General features: G+C 48.6%; 1 protein-coding gene across 1 annotated transcript in view; it reads right to left on the reverse strand.

The window, feature by feature from the left end:
• Lrp4 (LDL receptor related protein 4) overlaps positions 1–13,867 on the reverse strand; it is a 49,827-nt gene that overhangs the window by 6,841 nt on the left and 29,119 nt on the right. Inside the window, exons 23-36 of the mRNA XM_055602960.1 lie at positions 12,660–12,800; positions 12,315–12,401; positions 12,039–12,210; positions 11,123–11,285; positions 10,784–11,009; positions 10,138–10,441; positions 8,604–8,822; positions 8,303–8,437; positions 7,510–7,618; positions 5,206–5,350; positions 4,821–4,934; positions 4,281–4,416; positions 1,981–2,048; positions 514–601 (exon numbers count right to left, since the gene is read on the reverse strand). Of these exons, the coding sequence (XP_055458935.1) occupies positions 514–601; positions 1,981–2,048; positions 4,281–4,416; positions 4,821–4,934; positions 5,206–5,350; positions 7,510–7,618; positions 8,303–8,437; positions 8,604–8,822; positions 10,138–10,441; positions 10,784–11,009; positions 11,123–11,285; positions 12,039–12,210; positions 12,315–12,401; positions 12,660–12,800 (2,107 nt within the window). The remainder of the gene's footprint in view (positions 1–513; positions 602–1,980; positions 2,049–4,280; positions 4,417–4,820; positions 4,935–5,205; positions 5,351–7,509; positions 7,619–8,302; positions 8,438–8,603; positions 8,823–10,137; positions 10,442–10,783; positions 11,010–11,122; positions 11,286–12,038; positions 12,211–12,314; positions 12,402–12,659; positions 12,801–13,867) is intronic.

Raw genomic sequence — 13,867 nt, forward strand, 5'->3', positions numbered from 1 at the left:
ATTATTATTATTATTATTATTATTATTATTATTATTATTATTATTATCAGCAGCAGCAGCAGCAGTGGCAGTGGTGGCAACAAAATCCAGATTTTTGTTGTTGTTGTTTGCAATGTTTAAAGCATTGGGAAGAAAATATAACAAAAAAGGCAAACAAAAGATCCTAACTGACACATTGTGCCTTTTTAAAGTGATTTCTAGCAGGCAATGCCATGTCAGCCATATTGGGGTAAAAGGTTGTGCTTCTGTGAAGGGAAGACCACTTCTAAATCCAATGGTTTGAGGTAGAGAGGAGTACAGAAAAACTCAATCAACCCATAAGGAAACTGCTGAGGTTATGACAGAAGAACAGCAATTTGGTTTCTACTCTCTCTTTCTGCTACTCCAGCCGGGGGCCCACTGGTGAAAGTAGGCTATGTGGAGGGGCATTCAGCAAACTGAAGCTTCAAGAGAACCCAGCTAGGCTAACAGGGACCAAAGAACATGCCACCCACGCAGCAAAGCAGAGGTTACCTGTACAGCATCAAAGCTGCAATCACCAACAAAATCAACAGGACACTGAGGAGTCCACCGATGGCATAGCCGACGTGAAGTCCCTCACCTAGGAGAACGCAGAGATGCTAGGCAAGGGCTGTGACTACCATCTAGCCGCCATTGGTATGAAGGTGCCTTTTTATGGTGGAGAGCTGCCTGTTGTCTGAAGATGGCAAAGGGTCACAGAGGCAAGGGAGCAGGAGACACATGGGGAGCATCTCCAATACCAGTCCAACCACTTACTATGTGGCATAGGGCAAGACGTTTAACCTCAAAGCGTCCATCTTCTCATTAGTTAAACAAAAGTGAACCAGAGGGCCAGTGGAAATTACATGACAGTACATATTGCATAAATGTACAGTAGCCACCTCCAAGTCATGATTCCTCTTTCTGTCATTCTAGTCACACACCGTCAATGACAGCCTGAAAATGTTAACTATATTACAGTGAGAAGTTAAAATATTTAGAGAGAAAAGAGCAATGATATATAATTTTAATATAGTAGATCGTTATAATTGTTTTATTACAGTCTTAACCACTGTTGCCGATACCTTACTTGGCCTAATTTAGAAAGTAAACTTTACCATAGTTCTTGTATGCATAATAGGGAAAACACAGTGGGATACGGTTCAGTACTATCTGAGGTTTCAGGTTTCATTGGTGGGTTTAGAATGCATCTTCCATTGATAAGGAGGATGTGTTTGCTGTGGGTGTTTGTTTGTTTGTTTTTAACTTGACACAGGCTAAAGTCTTTTGAGAAGACGCCCCCACTAGGCACACTTGAGAATATGCTCCCGCTAGCAGATTGGCCTGTGAGCATTTTCTTGATTAAAGATTGATTTGGTTGAGCCTATTCCATGGGGAAGGCAGTCCCACCTCTGGGCAGGTAGTCCTGACAAAGGATGTATCTATAGAGGAAGCAGGCTGGGAGGGCCATGACAAGCAAGCCTGTAAGCAGTATTCCTCCATGGCTTCTTCAGCTCCTGCCTGACTTCCTTCAGTGATGGAGTGTGACCTGAGTGCCGTTGGATGAAATAAACCATTTCCTCCCCAAGTTGCTCTTGCTCATGGTCTCTGTTATAGCAATAGAAACCCTAACAAAGACAGGAACCATGGTACTCACACACACATATAATGCGTATCAAATGCCTGGTAGGTACACCATAAGTGGTGACTCTTAGAATTATTATTTCTGTGGATTTAGATTTCATCAACCCTGTAAGACTCACAGAAGCTAGGAAAGAAATGAGTGAAGGCTTAAGGCCATATAAAGCCAGGTGTGGTGATGTTGCCATATCATGTATAGTCTCAGTGCTTGGAATACAAGGAGCAGAGAGATTGAGAGTTTGAGGCCATCATGGCCTATGTGTTAATAAATAACCTGTTTCAAAAACAGAACAGCAGAAGAGTCTTCTTTTCCGCAACAGTTCTATCCTCAGGACCTACCTGGAGCAGCAGGTACAGCCTCATTGGAATGTACACAGAGGCCCAGTTGGGCATCCCTTTCAGAGCATCTGTGGGGCGTGAAAAAAGAGACATGAAGCCTTATGCTCAAAAGAGGTCCTCACCCTCTTCCAGGGAAGGAGGAAAGGACTGTGAATAGGGCTTCTAGACCTGAAAGAATCTATCCAGGGGTCAGGGAGATGGCTCAGCTGGTAAAAGTGCCTGCTGCCAAGCCTGATGACCTGAATTTGATCCCTGGAATCCACAAGGTAGAAGAAGAGAACCAACTCCTACAACTTGTCCTCTGACCTCCACAAGTGCCCTGCCCCCATATATTAAACCAGGCATAGCGGCACAGGCCTTTAATCCCAGCACTTGGGAGGCAGAAGTAGTTGATGCTCAACCAAACAAATCTGACTGGTTAAAAAAAAAAAAAAAAAAGTTTTTCTTCCCGTCATTTTTCCACAAGGGAATAAGCAAGACCTCCAGAGGGAGTGCTCAGCTGTTGCACTTGAAGTGTTCAGAAGGTAACTCTGGAATGTTATGGCAAGCACTTGGAGGCACCTGCCAACAGCCTGGAGAAAACCCCTATAGACAGCAGAAGAGCATTTGAAACCAAGATACAATGAATCATCAATTCGAACTCCACTGGGAAAAGTCTGAGGAAAACGAGCGAGCGCATTGAGGCTGTGATCCCAGCACCTGAAGGAACCTGAGGGCAGCCTAAGCTACAAAGTGTCCCTACCTGAAAAAAAGTTCAGGCGGAATGAGGGGGGGTGTATATGATCAATGTATATATTATAAATTTGTTAAAGAATAGGTAAAAAAAAATGAAAATGCTTGTTATGTTTGTTATTTTTTCTTCTTCAATTGTAGGGCACAAGTACACGAAAATGTCATATTTGTGAAAACAACAGACATTCTAAAGAAAATTTAAGATTAAAAATGATGTATAAACAAGTTTAATCCCGGCACTCAGGGAGGCAAAAGCAAGCGGATCTCTGTAAACTCGAGGCTGCCCAGTCTACAAAGCGAGTCCAGGACGGTCAAGGCTACACAGGGAAACCCTGTCTCAAAAAACAAAACAAAACAAAACAAAACAGATGATGGATAACACTTCAAAGTTAGTCAGAAAGGTACATGTTCACACTTGGATGTTTGTTTTCTTTACAAACTACACAAAATGCAGAGAGAAGGGCACACAGCATTTGCACTCGACCAGGCGCCAACCTTGGCACTTTGGAGACCCTGAGTTTAGGGTACTTATTTTGGAGTCATTGTTTCTGCTATCAGAACGGAAACCAGGTCAAATACCTTTTAAACTACAGTTTGCTAGTATGTTAAATGGATTGAAATATATCTTATGCTTGATTTGAAGACTATGTATGGTTATATTTGCTTATTTGATAATGGTGTGTGTGTGTGTGTGTGTTGTGTATGCACATGTATATTGTGAGTGCTGGGATCATTATAAGCTGAGGCTATCACACCCAAGTTATGAAGTTGTATAGAATGCAGACACTACTGTAGGACAAACACTAATACTAAGCCCATGACATGAGAGCAAAGACAGACAGACAGAACACATGAAGGAGCTCCTCCCTAGTGGTTTCTTTATAAAGCTGTTTTTAGGCAGTTTTCTCTCAGAAATTCAAAAGAGCATCAGGGACTGGGAGATGCTCTGGGAGCGGCCAAGAGCACTTGCTATGTGTAAGATCCAAGGGTGGATCTCTAGCACACTAAAAAGATGGGCATGGTTACACATGCCTGTAACACTACCAACAGGAAGCACATACAGGAGAATCGCCAGTCACCAGTCTAGCCAAATACAGTGAGCTCCAGGTTAAGTGAGAGACCCTGCCTGTCTAAGGGAATAGAAATAGAGGGTAACTAATTCCCCCTTTCTCTTCTACAGGTGCACAAATGGCTATGTGGGTGTGCTCTCATGAACACACATACACACATATAAATCGTTTGCAGCAATCTACAATTCTAAATATCATCCCACGTCCCACACAATAGGGACTGGTGGTTAAGAACATGATCTATCTCCCATCTTCCAGATTATAAAGCTAGGACAATGCTCATTTTCTTTTTTGTTTTTCGGGACAGGGTTTCTCTGTGTAGCCTTGGCTGGCCTTGCCTCATTTTGTAGACCAGGCTGGCCTCGAACTCAGAGATTGGCCTGCCTCTGCCTCCCTGAGTGCTGGTGTGTGGCACCAAGCCCAGCGGACAGTGCTCCTCTACTAGTAGGGCACTGTGATCAGAATCCAGACCCTCAGTCCTGTATTGACCCCACTCACCTTCCTTCCGCCCCCTCCACAGACGAACGGGTCCTGGTAGTAGAAGAATGCAAGGTGGTGGGCAGTGTGTTGGGTAGCACTGGGCTGTTTTTACTCATGCTGGTAGCTCTGGGAGCAGGAGGCGCTAGGCCAGGGACTGGAGAGAAAAGAGGATTAGAATGGGCTGCTAGAAACGCCTATATGGTTCAGGAGCGGCGGCCAGAAGTCTTGACCGAACATCTCAGCTGCCCTGACGTCGGGCGCTCTCACTTACTGCTATAAATTTTAAAAAGGATTTGGATTTAGTATTAGTGACTCTAGGTAAAACCACTGGCTTGAAAAGATGAGGGACAGAGATGATAGAGATGACGATCCCCAGCAAGACAGGAGTCCAGAGTTCTGTTCATGTAAATGCCAGAGGCCAGAGCTTTAAAAGGCCCAAGTATACACCTCACTTACACTATGCCACTATGATGCTTCCTAAAAGGACAGAGTTGAGGCTGCCATCCCCTCCCTTTTCAAGGGCTCTGTTGTTGCAAGAAGCCAGTCTATCCAACTCACCAAGGGAGCAGGGCCGACTGTCTGGCTCATCAGGACAAGCACACACGAAGTCAGAGGCTCTGGCAAAGCAGAGGTGGGAACAGCCTCCATTGTTCACACCACAGGCATTGGTCCCTGGAGGCAAAGCAGATGTGTCTGGTCCCGGGGGGAACGGGGCCTCCCAGTTTCCTGCTTCTCAACAGGGAGGAAACCCAGGGCTTCCCACCCCCAGGACAGCAGGGCAGGAAATGGATAACCCACAAAGGCCGCAGAGGCCTAAGAACTCAAAACATGAACCAAAAGGTTTTCCTGTGGCTCTAATTATGCTGGCTGGTAGCAGTCATTGGGGTGACCAGAGCCAGACCTACTGGTTGTGAGGAAAGGGGCTCAGTTCGTGGGAGCCCACCTGTCTGCCGCTGAGGAGACACCACGATGATGTCCATGAGTCCCTCCACATTGGCCAGCACTGTCTCTTTGTTGCGGCCCGAGTACTTGTCGACACGCTGAATGGATTTGGTCTGCCAGTCTGTCCAGTAGATCCACCTGTCCTGCTACTCAATAAGGAACCCAAAAGAAGTGTTCAGCAGTCAGACCCCAGTGCTGCTTCTGTGCCACAATGCGTGCTAGCCGTCTTCTGTCTCTGACCCCCCCCCCCGTCTCTTCTGTGCACCCTCGGATATTACTTATTAAATCACTCCAGATTTATAGACTGCGTTCTGCCCTCCATGTTGTTCTGCACCATGCAGCCCCTCCCACATGCAGTTCTGACACTCGGTAGTAACTTGTATTTCTATCTCTTCCACCCTACTCGGGTTTGTTGTTGTTTGTTTATCTGCTTTGTGTTTGTTTATTGAGGAAGCGTCTCATGTAGCCCCAGTTGGTCTTGAACTTGCTACGTCACTGAGGATGGCTTTGAACTCCTAATCCTCCTGCCTCCACCTCCCAAGTCCTAGAATTATAGGCACACCTCACCATGCCTAGCTCTGTTTTGTTTTGACAGTCTTGCTATGTACTCACTGTGTGGCTCAGGCAGGCCTCACACTCAAGAACCTATTGGCTCTTCCTCCCAAGTGTGAGTGTTAGAGCCACATTCTCCAGCCCCAGTCTAAGTTATTCCTTCAAGAATGAGCTTGGTTCACCTTCGAGTCTGTAGCACCTACACTGAGTCCTCAGTCAGATGAATGAACAGTTCACTACCCGGCAAGTAGGAATCTAGAGGTTCATTTCAGCCTTTGCTGTTTTGGCCTTTTAGTTCAGAACCCTGGCTCATAGCCTCTGCTTATTCTGGCTCATGACCTCTGTTTGAGGTCAGCCTGGTCTACAAGGCAAGTCCAGGACTGCTAGGGGTACACAGAGAAACCCTGTCTCAAAACAAAAGCAAACAAACAAACAAACAAAACAAACAAAAACAAAAAACAAACAAAAACAACAATGCAGACTGCATGGTATTTGCCAAGTAGGGCGAAGTTTAAGTGTCTGAGAATCTGTTTCAGACTCAAGTCTTCTTTATTCCATCCCAAATCATCTTTTCCTTTCTTTCTTTCCTTTTTTTTTTCTCTTTGAGACAGGGTCTCATAGAGCCCAGACTGGCCTCAAGCTGGCCATGTAGCTAAGGATAACCTTGAATCTTCCTGTCTGCACTTCCTAATTGCTGGAATCACGCCACAGGGTTTCCTCAGGACATTCTACTGTGTCCCAAGTTCCCCCAAATAAGGCTAACAAGAAATACTGAAATAGTTACACATTCTCTTTTTCGATTTGAGGTAGGGCCTTATCATTTATCCTCTGCTAGCTTGGACCAGCCTTGAACTCACAGAGATCCACCTGCCTCTATAAACCACCTCTCCTGGCCTGATGGAATTTAGATCACTATGCAAACAAACTTCAGGGCATGCCAGCGAGGTTGCTAGAGTAAGTTAATAAAGATAGGAAGACTCACTGTAAATGTGACTGGGCTGGGGTCCTGGACTGAATGAAAAGGAGAAGGAAAGCTGGGCACAGCAGCCATCAATGTGTGTCTCCTGACTGCAGGTCAACTGTGACCAGCTGCCTCCTGTGCCTGCCACCAGGACTTCCGGCTATGACCAACTGAACTTTTAAACTGTGAGCCAATAAACTGTGAGCCAAAATAAACCTCCCTTCCTTAATTTGCTCTTGTCAGGTGTTTTGCTACGGCCATCAGTAAGTAACTAAATGTACTGCATTTAATGTTGACTGCATGCTATGTCCTGTGCTGACACCAAGCACACACTTCCAGAGGATGTTTTAATCACTAAACCAGTTGGCTTTATGGGTAACTACAACTTATACAGGTTCTGCGTCTTTCAAAGCTACCCAGTTCTTTACTTAGGTAGGCTTCAAACTCACTCTGAAGGCACTCAAACCCTCACCAAATAGCTGGCCACCTCAAACCTCCTGCCTTTAGCCATTCTAGCCAGCTCTCACCAAGTGAGCTAAGAGCACAGCAGTATGACCAACAGGGGGATTTATCAAAATTGCATGTTCCTGGGCTCAGTCATCACAAAGTAACTTCTCTCTAGCCAGGGCCCTGGAACTTGCATTTTAACACAGCCGAGTCTGCTCCTCTGCTTGAGGGCCGGGCCTTCAAACATGGAAGCGCTGGGCCGGGACAGCAGAGCACTCAGTGGCTTAGAATCCCCGGAAACACCCGAGTCAGGGAGGTATAGTTACCTCTCTCCCGAGCCAGTACCTGAGTGAGGGCAAAGGGGTGGGACACGTGGCTGACCAAGACCTGCCGAAGCTTCCCACCGAGGTCAGCACTCTCGATCCGGTCCAGATGCGCGTCTACCCAGTAGATCCTGCAAAGGAAAAGAGAAGGGCAGCAGACACAGGCAGGGAGCCCGGCTCTTCCCGCGCCCAATGGGCAGGTGCTGTGCAGCCAGGAGACACTCCTGATGGAACTCACGAGCAGGGAGGCCAGAGACGCACAACCTAGGCGCCGTCCACAGCCTTTCCCTTGGCAACTTGACCTCCCATTGGGTCCTTTCCGGAAATCTAAACCCACATGGTTATAAATGGTCTTCAGAAAGAGCTCAGGCTGTGTAGCCCCAACCAAGGTTAAAAGAAGAAGCCGCCCTACCAACTCTCCAGGTGACCTTAATTCTTCTGCTCTGGGGACTGGAAGGAGAAGTCACCCTCCTCTGCCCGTCATACTTTCTTTCTAATCTAGGAGTTGCCAATTCCGGAGCCTATTGCTTCCTCAGATAAGCCACAATCTAAGAACCTAAATGGATGTGGGAAAATAGGACACACTCTGTCTGCTAAAGGTCCTCAGAGCTTGTAAACCAGGGAGATGAAACCCAGCTGAGAGCCCAGGGCTGGATTCAGCAGTTCCTGTGCTCACTGGATTGTCTCGCCCTTCGAATCGTTTTCTCTTCCTCATCTACCGAGGGGCTTCCCATCTTTTCTTTTCCCCATGCCAATCTCCGTCCTCTCCTTGGCCCACCCCATTTCCAGGCGGCCGTTTGGGATGGGGTTATCACCTGCGGGTGTCATAGTCCAAGGTAAGGCCGTTGGGCCAGCCTAGGTCTGTGTTGATGAGGACCTTCCGCTCAGAACCATCCAGGTTTGCCCGCTCAATCTTGGCAATGTGGCCCCAGTCTGTCCAGAAGAGGTACCTAAGACACAATAGTGCCACTGTCACAAAGCATGGGGATATGATGCCAAAAGGCTGACAGAACATAGTGGCTCCACCAATCCATTCATCTGTCAGCACCTTCCAGGAGCTTCTCTTCCAGCAGGACCCTCTAGCCTGGATCTCTTTCTTGCTAGTCACAAACTTACCCCTTTCTGGGGAAAACAGCAATGGCCCGGGGCTCGTCTAGACTGTTGTCGACCAGCACTTTGCGACAGGAACCATCTAGGCGAGATGCTTCGATGGTATTTCGGCCTGTGTCTGTCCAATACAGGTTTCTGGCAACCCAGTCCACCGCCAGCCCATCAGTGGTCTTCAGCCCATGCCCAATAACAGTCTCCATGTTGCTGCCATTCAGGTCTGCTCGCCTTGGAGACAATAACAGGGTTGCCTGAGTAACCAGACCAACCAGGAGTGATACCCTGAAACTTACCGTAAGCTGCATAGAGACCTCAGTACCCAGCATGATAGGCTCTCAATACATGTAGAATGAATGAGAGAGTGAATTCTTAGAGTGTTTCCCATAAACCAGAAGTAATAGAGGGTTTGGGTACGTATTTTGCCATGGGACAATTTAGTGGCAGAGCACTGGCCCTGGATTCAGTCTCTAGCGCAAAGGGAAGCGAAGATAGAAAGGAAAGGTTTGCTAAAACCAAGCTGTGCTTTTAGACAGAAACCAGTGCGCGAATGCGTCATGTATGTCACGGTCACCTGCAGTATGTCTCCAACCTGTACATGCCACAAGAGATCCTAACACACCCTCAGGAGAACAAAGGCAAAGATGTCTATGTCCCATCTCAGAATTTCTGCCATGGCAAATCACTTGTATCGGCGTGACATCATATTCTTGAGTTGTGTTGAAATAAGCAATATAAAGAATAATAAAAATAATAGCCAAAAAAAAAAAAATCCCTCAGAACAACCTTGTAAAGCAATACAAAACTTACTACTGGGCTAAGGTTTCTGTACTGCAATATAGATTCCAACTTTTCATCTGCCTTAGGGGTTTTTTTTAGAGTCCCCTCAGGGCCTGACACTAAGTGTGAAAGCACCAGGTCCCCAACTTGGCATCATATTTATTTGTTTAATATACCAGGTATCTAGTGTGTTTGTGTGTGTGTGCGCGCGCGTGCGTGCGCACGCGCATGTGTGTTTGAGATGGAATCTCATGTAGCCTAGGTCTTAACTAACTCATTATATAGCCAAAGATAGCCTTGAACTTCTGATCTTTTTGCCACTTCAGGCAGTGCTGAGACTCAAACCCAGGGCTTTGTGCATACAAGGCAAGCACTGTGTAAACTGAGCTACATCCTGTTTATTGTTTTTGAGACAGGAGACTGCCGCATTGTCCAGGCTGATCTTCACCTCACTGTCTTCCTGCCTCAGCCTCCTGAGTGCTGAGGTTCCCGGGGGGACCCACCGCATCCAGCCCTGTTTTTATTTCATGAGACTGGACCTGGCCCAAGTTGGGCTCTGACTACCGATCTTCCAGCCTCAGCCTCCTGAGTAGCCTTACAATCATTCAGCCAACAAACAAGCAGTGGCAGCTGCTGTGACGTGGTCGGGACTCTAACTCCACACCCAAACCGCCAAGTCATCTAGCCCATCTAGCTGTCAACAGAGAATGAACCTCACACACGGAGTCAGGCCTGTGATCCAGGCTGGTTTCAGCGCCACCGATACCTGATAACATCCAGGAACACGTCTGTGTAGTAAACCTTCCCATCCACACTGTCATAGTCTAGGGAGATGACGTTGTTGAGCCCGGGGACAGGAACATGCACGTCTGTGTGGTCATCAGTGTCCAGTGATATACGGCGAATGGAGCCTCGGCTAGAGAAGAGCAGGTAGGTCTCCGGAGAGGGGTCACAGGTCTTCCCGTCCCGCCTCAGCTGGATGCCAGTGGGGCAGGCACAGGAGAAACCAGAAGGCCGAGGTAAACAGAGGTGGGAACAGCCACCGTTCCTCGAGCCACACTTATTAAAACCTGGTGAGAGAGGAGCATCAAGCTTTCACGCCCAGTCTGGGAGGCTGGTAGACTCTCCTAAAGGACCTAGTTTCTTATGGCTAACTAACTGTTGCTCTTAGTGACAAGATTCAGTGTTTGGCAGAAGTGAGCAAGTGTCTCCGAGAATTCTTCGGAGAGAGAAGCATCCTAGACCTGTGGTACCAGCTATACCTAGAAGGACAAAAGACCTATCCTGGAAGTGGGACTCAGGAAGTCTCTCTGATTGTAAGTAACTCTGTCCTGGCTATATTGTGCTGTTGCGATTGCCCCAGAAATCTGGAGACCCCCGATTCTGGGCCTCCTCACCCAGGGTCTTCTCACCCAGTGGCTGTGCCCGGTCAATGGCTTGGATGTCCATGAGGCCTGGCAGGTTGGACCTCACGAGGATGACATTGCTGCCAGTGCTCTTGTCGGCCCGGTGGATGCTACGGGTCTGCCAGTCGGTCCAGTAGATGTAGGAGCCAAGCAGAGTGAGGCCATAGGGGTGCTGTACCGGCGACACCAGTGTATGCCGATTGGCACCATTCAGGTCGGCCACCTCGATTCTCTGTGGAGGTTGTGGGGAGGTGGCTGTTAGGGCACCAGGAACCTTCACTGAAGATCCCAAATAGATCTCTTCCACCTTCCCAGGCTTCTGGGAAGCAGGGCCAGGGCTCTCACCTCAGTATGGGCATCAGCCCACAGCAACTGGGAGCTGGCCTTGTCCACAGTCAGGCCATTAGGCCACCCTAGGTTGTTGCTGATGAGCACAGTACGGTCTGAACCATCCATTCCAGACCGCTCTAACTTGGCATTCTCCCCCCAGTCCGTCCAGTACATGAACCTGGCGGAGGAGGCACAGCGGCTGGTTATTCTAAGAGCTCCTGCATACTGCGAACGCGTGCAGTACATCACACACGCCGAGCGTTCCTACCAGTAGGCCAAACACTCCACGCGCATGATCTCAGTCCTCCAAAGACTGAGTGACGAGGTACACACTTTTCCTGTCACCCTTACTTGACAAGGGAGAAAGCTGAGAAGGGTCAGAGGCTTTAAACATTAGATCCAAAGCAAGGAAGCTAATACACGTGAAGGAATTTAAACCTTGGTCTTTGTGTGTGTGCACTTGCGTGTGCAGTGGGACTTGAGGGCAGAGGTAGGGTGATCTTCACTCACTCTCTTCCTTATTTTCTTTCTGAGATAGGCTCTAGCACTGATGGAGCAACACTAGCTCCAGGGGCTCTCCTGTTTCTGCCTCCCCAGTACTAGAATGATAGGCGCATGTCACTGTACTTGGCTCTTTATGTGGATACTGGGGTTCCAAACTCAGGTCTTCAAGCACTTTCCTAACTGACGGACTCCCCAGCCCTTGAGTCCTGTCTTCTGACGGCTCATGTTTTAAAGCTGTATCCTATGCTGACACAATGAAAGAAGCTGCGAGGGAGTGGAACAGGCCTGGGTCCGGGGTTAGCCTACAGGGACCTCCAGGGTGCACAGCGCTCCTGTAACACATTTTCCACCGGGCACCTTCACCTAGCCACAGTCCCAGCCAAGTCTGGTCCACTCAGCTATCCAGCGTGATAAAGCCGGCTCTCACCCTACTTCATGGTATAGCACAATGGCCCGGGGACTGTCAAGGTTCTGCCACACCAACACTTTCCGCATAGACCCATCCAGGTTGCCGACTTCAATCCGATTGGTCCCCGTGTCCGTCCAGTACACTTTCCGGCCGACGGTGTCCACTGCAAGTCCATCCGTGGTCTGCAAGCCTGCAGGATGTCAGGGGAGCACGCTGACTCCTGCCTGAAGGCAGATGGGGTATCTCCCAGCTCTTAGCCAGACAGGTGGCCCTTGAGTGGGGAGGAAGGCTCACCTGTAGTGATGATGTCCTCATGCTGTGAGCCATCCAGGCTGGCACGGCTGATCCTGTGCAGCGTGCTGTCAGACCAGTACACTTTTCCTGAGAGGAAAGGCTGGACTCAACCCAGGTCCTGCCTGCCCACAGTGGCACCCTCACTGATTCAGAGCCCGAGCCATCAGGACATAACAAAGAGCCCTATTGTCCCTGACAGGGAAGCTCCATGGAGTGGAGGAGTCATAGCAGGACAGCTCTTGGCAACGACAGAAAGAGCAGACGGCAAAGGTGAGAGAAAGGAGGGAAAGCAATGGCTTCTGACCGGATACAGAGATGATGTAGGTGGGAAGGGTCGTCACAGACCTTCCAGAGGGTCCACGCCAATGGCGATGGTGTTCTTCATGGTCACGTTGATTGGGACCACCACATCAGCAAAGTAAGGGATGTCCAAGGAGACCATGCGGACATCAATCCTCCTGGCGAAGATGAGGAAACTGTTCATGCCTGCCCAGGTGGAGAGAGAAGGAGGAAGGACAGTCACTCTAACAGAGACACTAAGAGAATTTGGAGGCAGGCCGACTGCAACCCGGGGCCTGATACTGTTGGTCTGGCAACAGTCCAGCAAATCACTGAAATTATTTAAGCCTCAGTTTTCCATTCTATACAATGGGGGTAATAACAGGATGACTATGAGAATTAAAAGAAACAACTTGCACACACAAAGTACCGAGTGTTAGGCTTCACACAAGTGCAGAAATGGCGCCTCCTTTTTGGGGGTAGGAGAGCTTGAGAAGGGATCTCATATGGCCTAGGCTGGCCGAGACCTCATTGTAGAGAAGAGAAGAGTGTTTAACTCCTGATCCCCCAAGTGCTGGTGTTACAGGTGTGTACCACCAGGCTCAGCTCACCTCTCATTTATAACACAGGGGGAGGCAAGATGGCTCAGTGGGGGAGGTCACTTGCCACCAGACCTGCTGACCTGAGTTCAGCCCCCAGAGCCCGTGTGGTGGAAGGAGAAAACAGACCACCTGAAGTTCTTCTCTGACTCCCACACCCATACACACAAAATTAAAAGAAGTGGAGCAGAGCCGTATTAGAGCAGCAGCCCTCTCTGAAGGACCCTTTTATCATGACGCTTCAGAAAAAGTCATAAGAGGGCCCCGGAGAGCTTCATCCGCCAGCTGAGAGGCACCCACATTCTTTAGGAGGTGAGAGTTCAAATGCAGCCTACCACACACTATCCCCGGGAGAAACTAGACCCCTAACACCTGAGTAGCCAGGCCCCACTTCTGGGACCTCCCCAGAGGAATGACACACAGGTCCTGTGCTCGCAAAGTAGTACATCTAAGGAAGAGAGGGGCGCTGTTCCACTGTAGACAGGGTGTGTCTTTATGGAGTGTCTTGTTCTAAACAAATCATCACGTTGTAATCTTTGCCACAGTCTTTCTAGTAGGCGAGAAACAACAGAACCTGGTCAACATCCCGTCTACTTGCTCCTCCGCATCTCTCCTGTCTCTTAAAAGTTCTCACTGTTCCGGGCTTCTGGAAGAAGTGGCACTCAGATCCTCTGA

Source organism: Psammomys obesus, unplaced genomic scaffold (genome assembly GCF_907164565.1).
Source record: "Psammomys obesus unplaced genomic scaffold, mPsaObe1.curated_primary_1811, whole genome shotgun sequence".
NCBI classification, from domain to species: domain Eukaryota; kingdom Metazoa; phylum Chordata; class Mammalia; order Rodentia; family Muridae; genus Psammomys; species Psammomys obesus.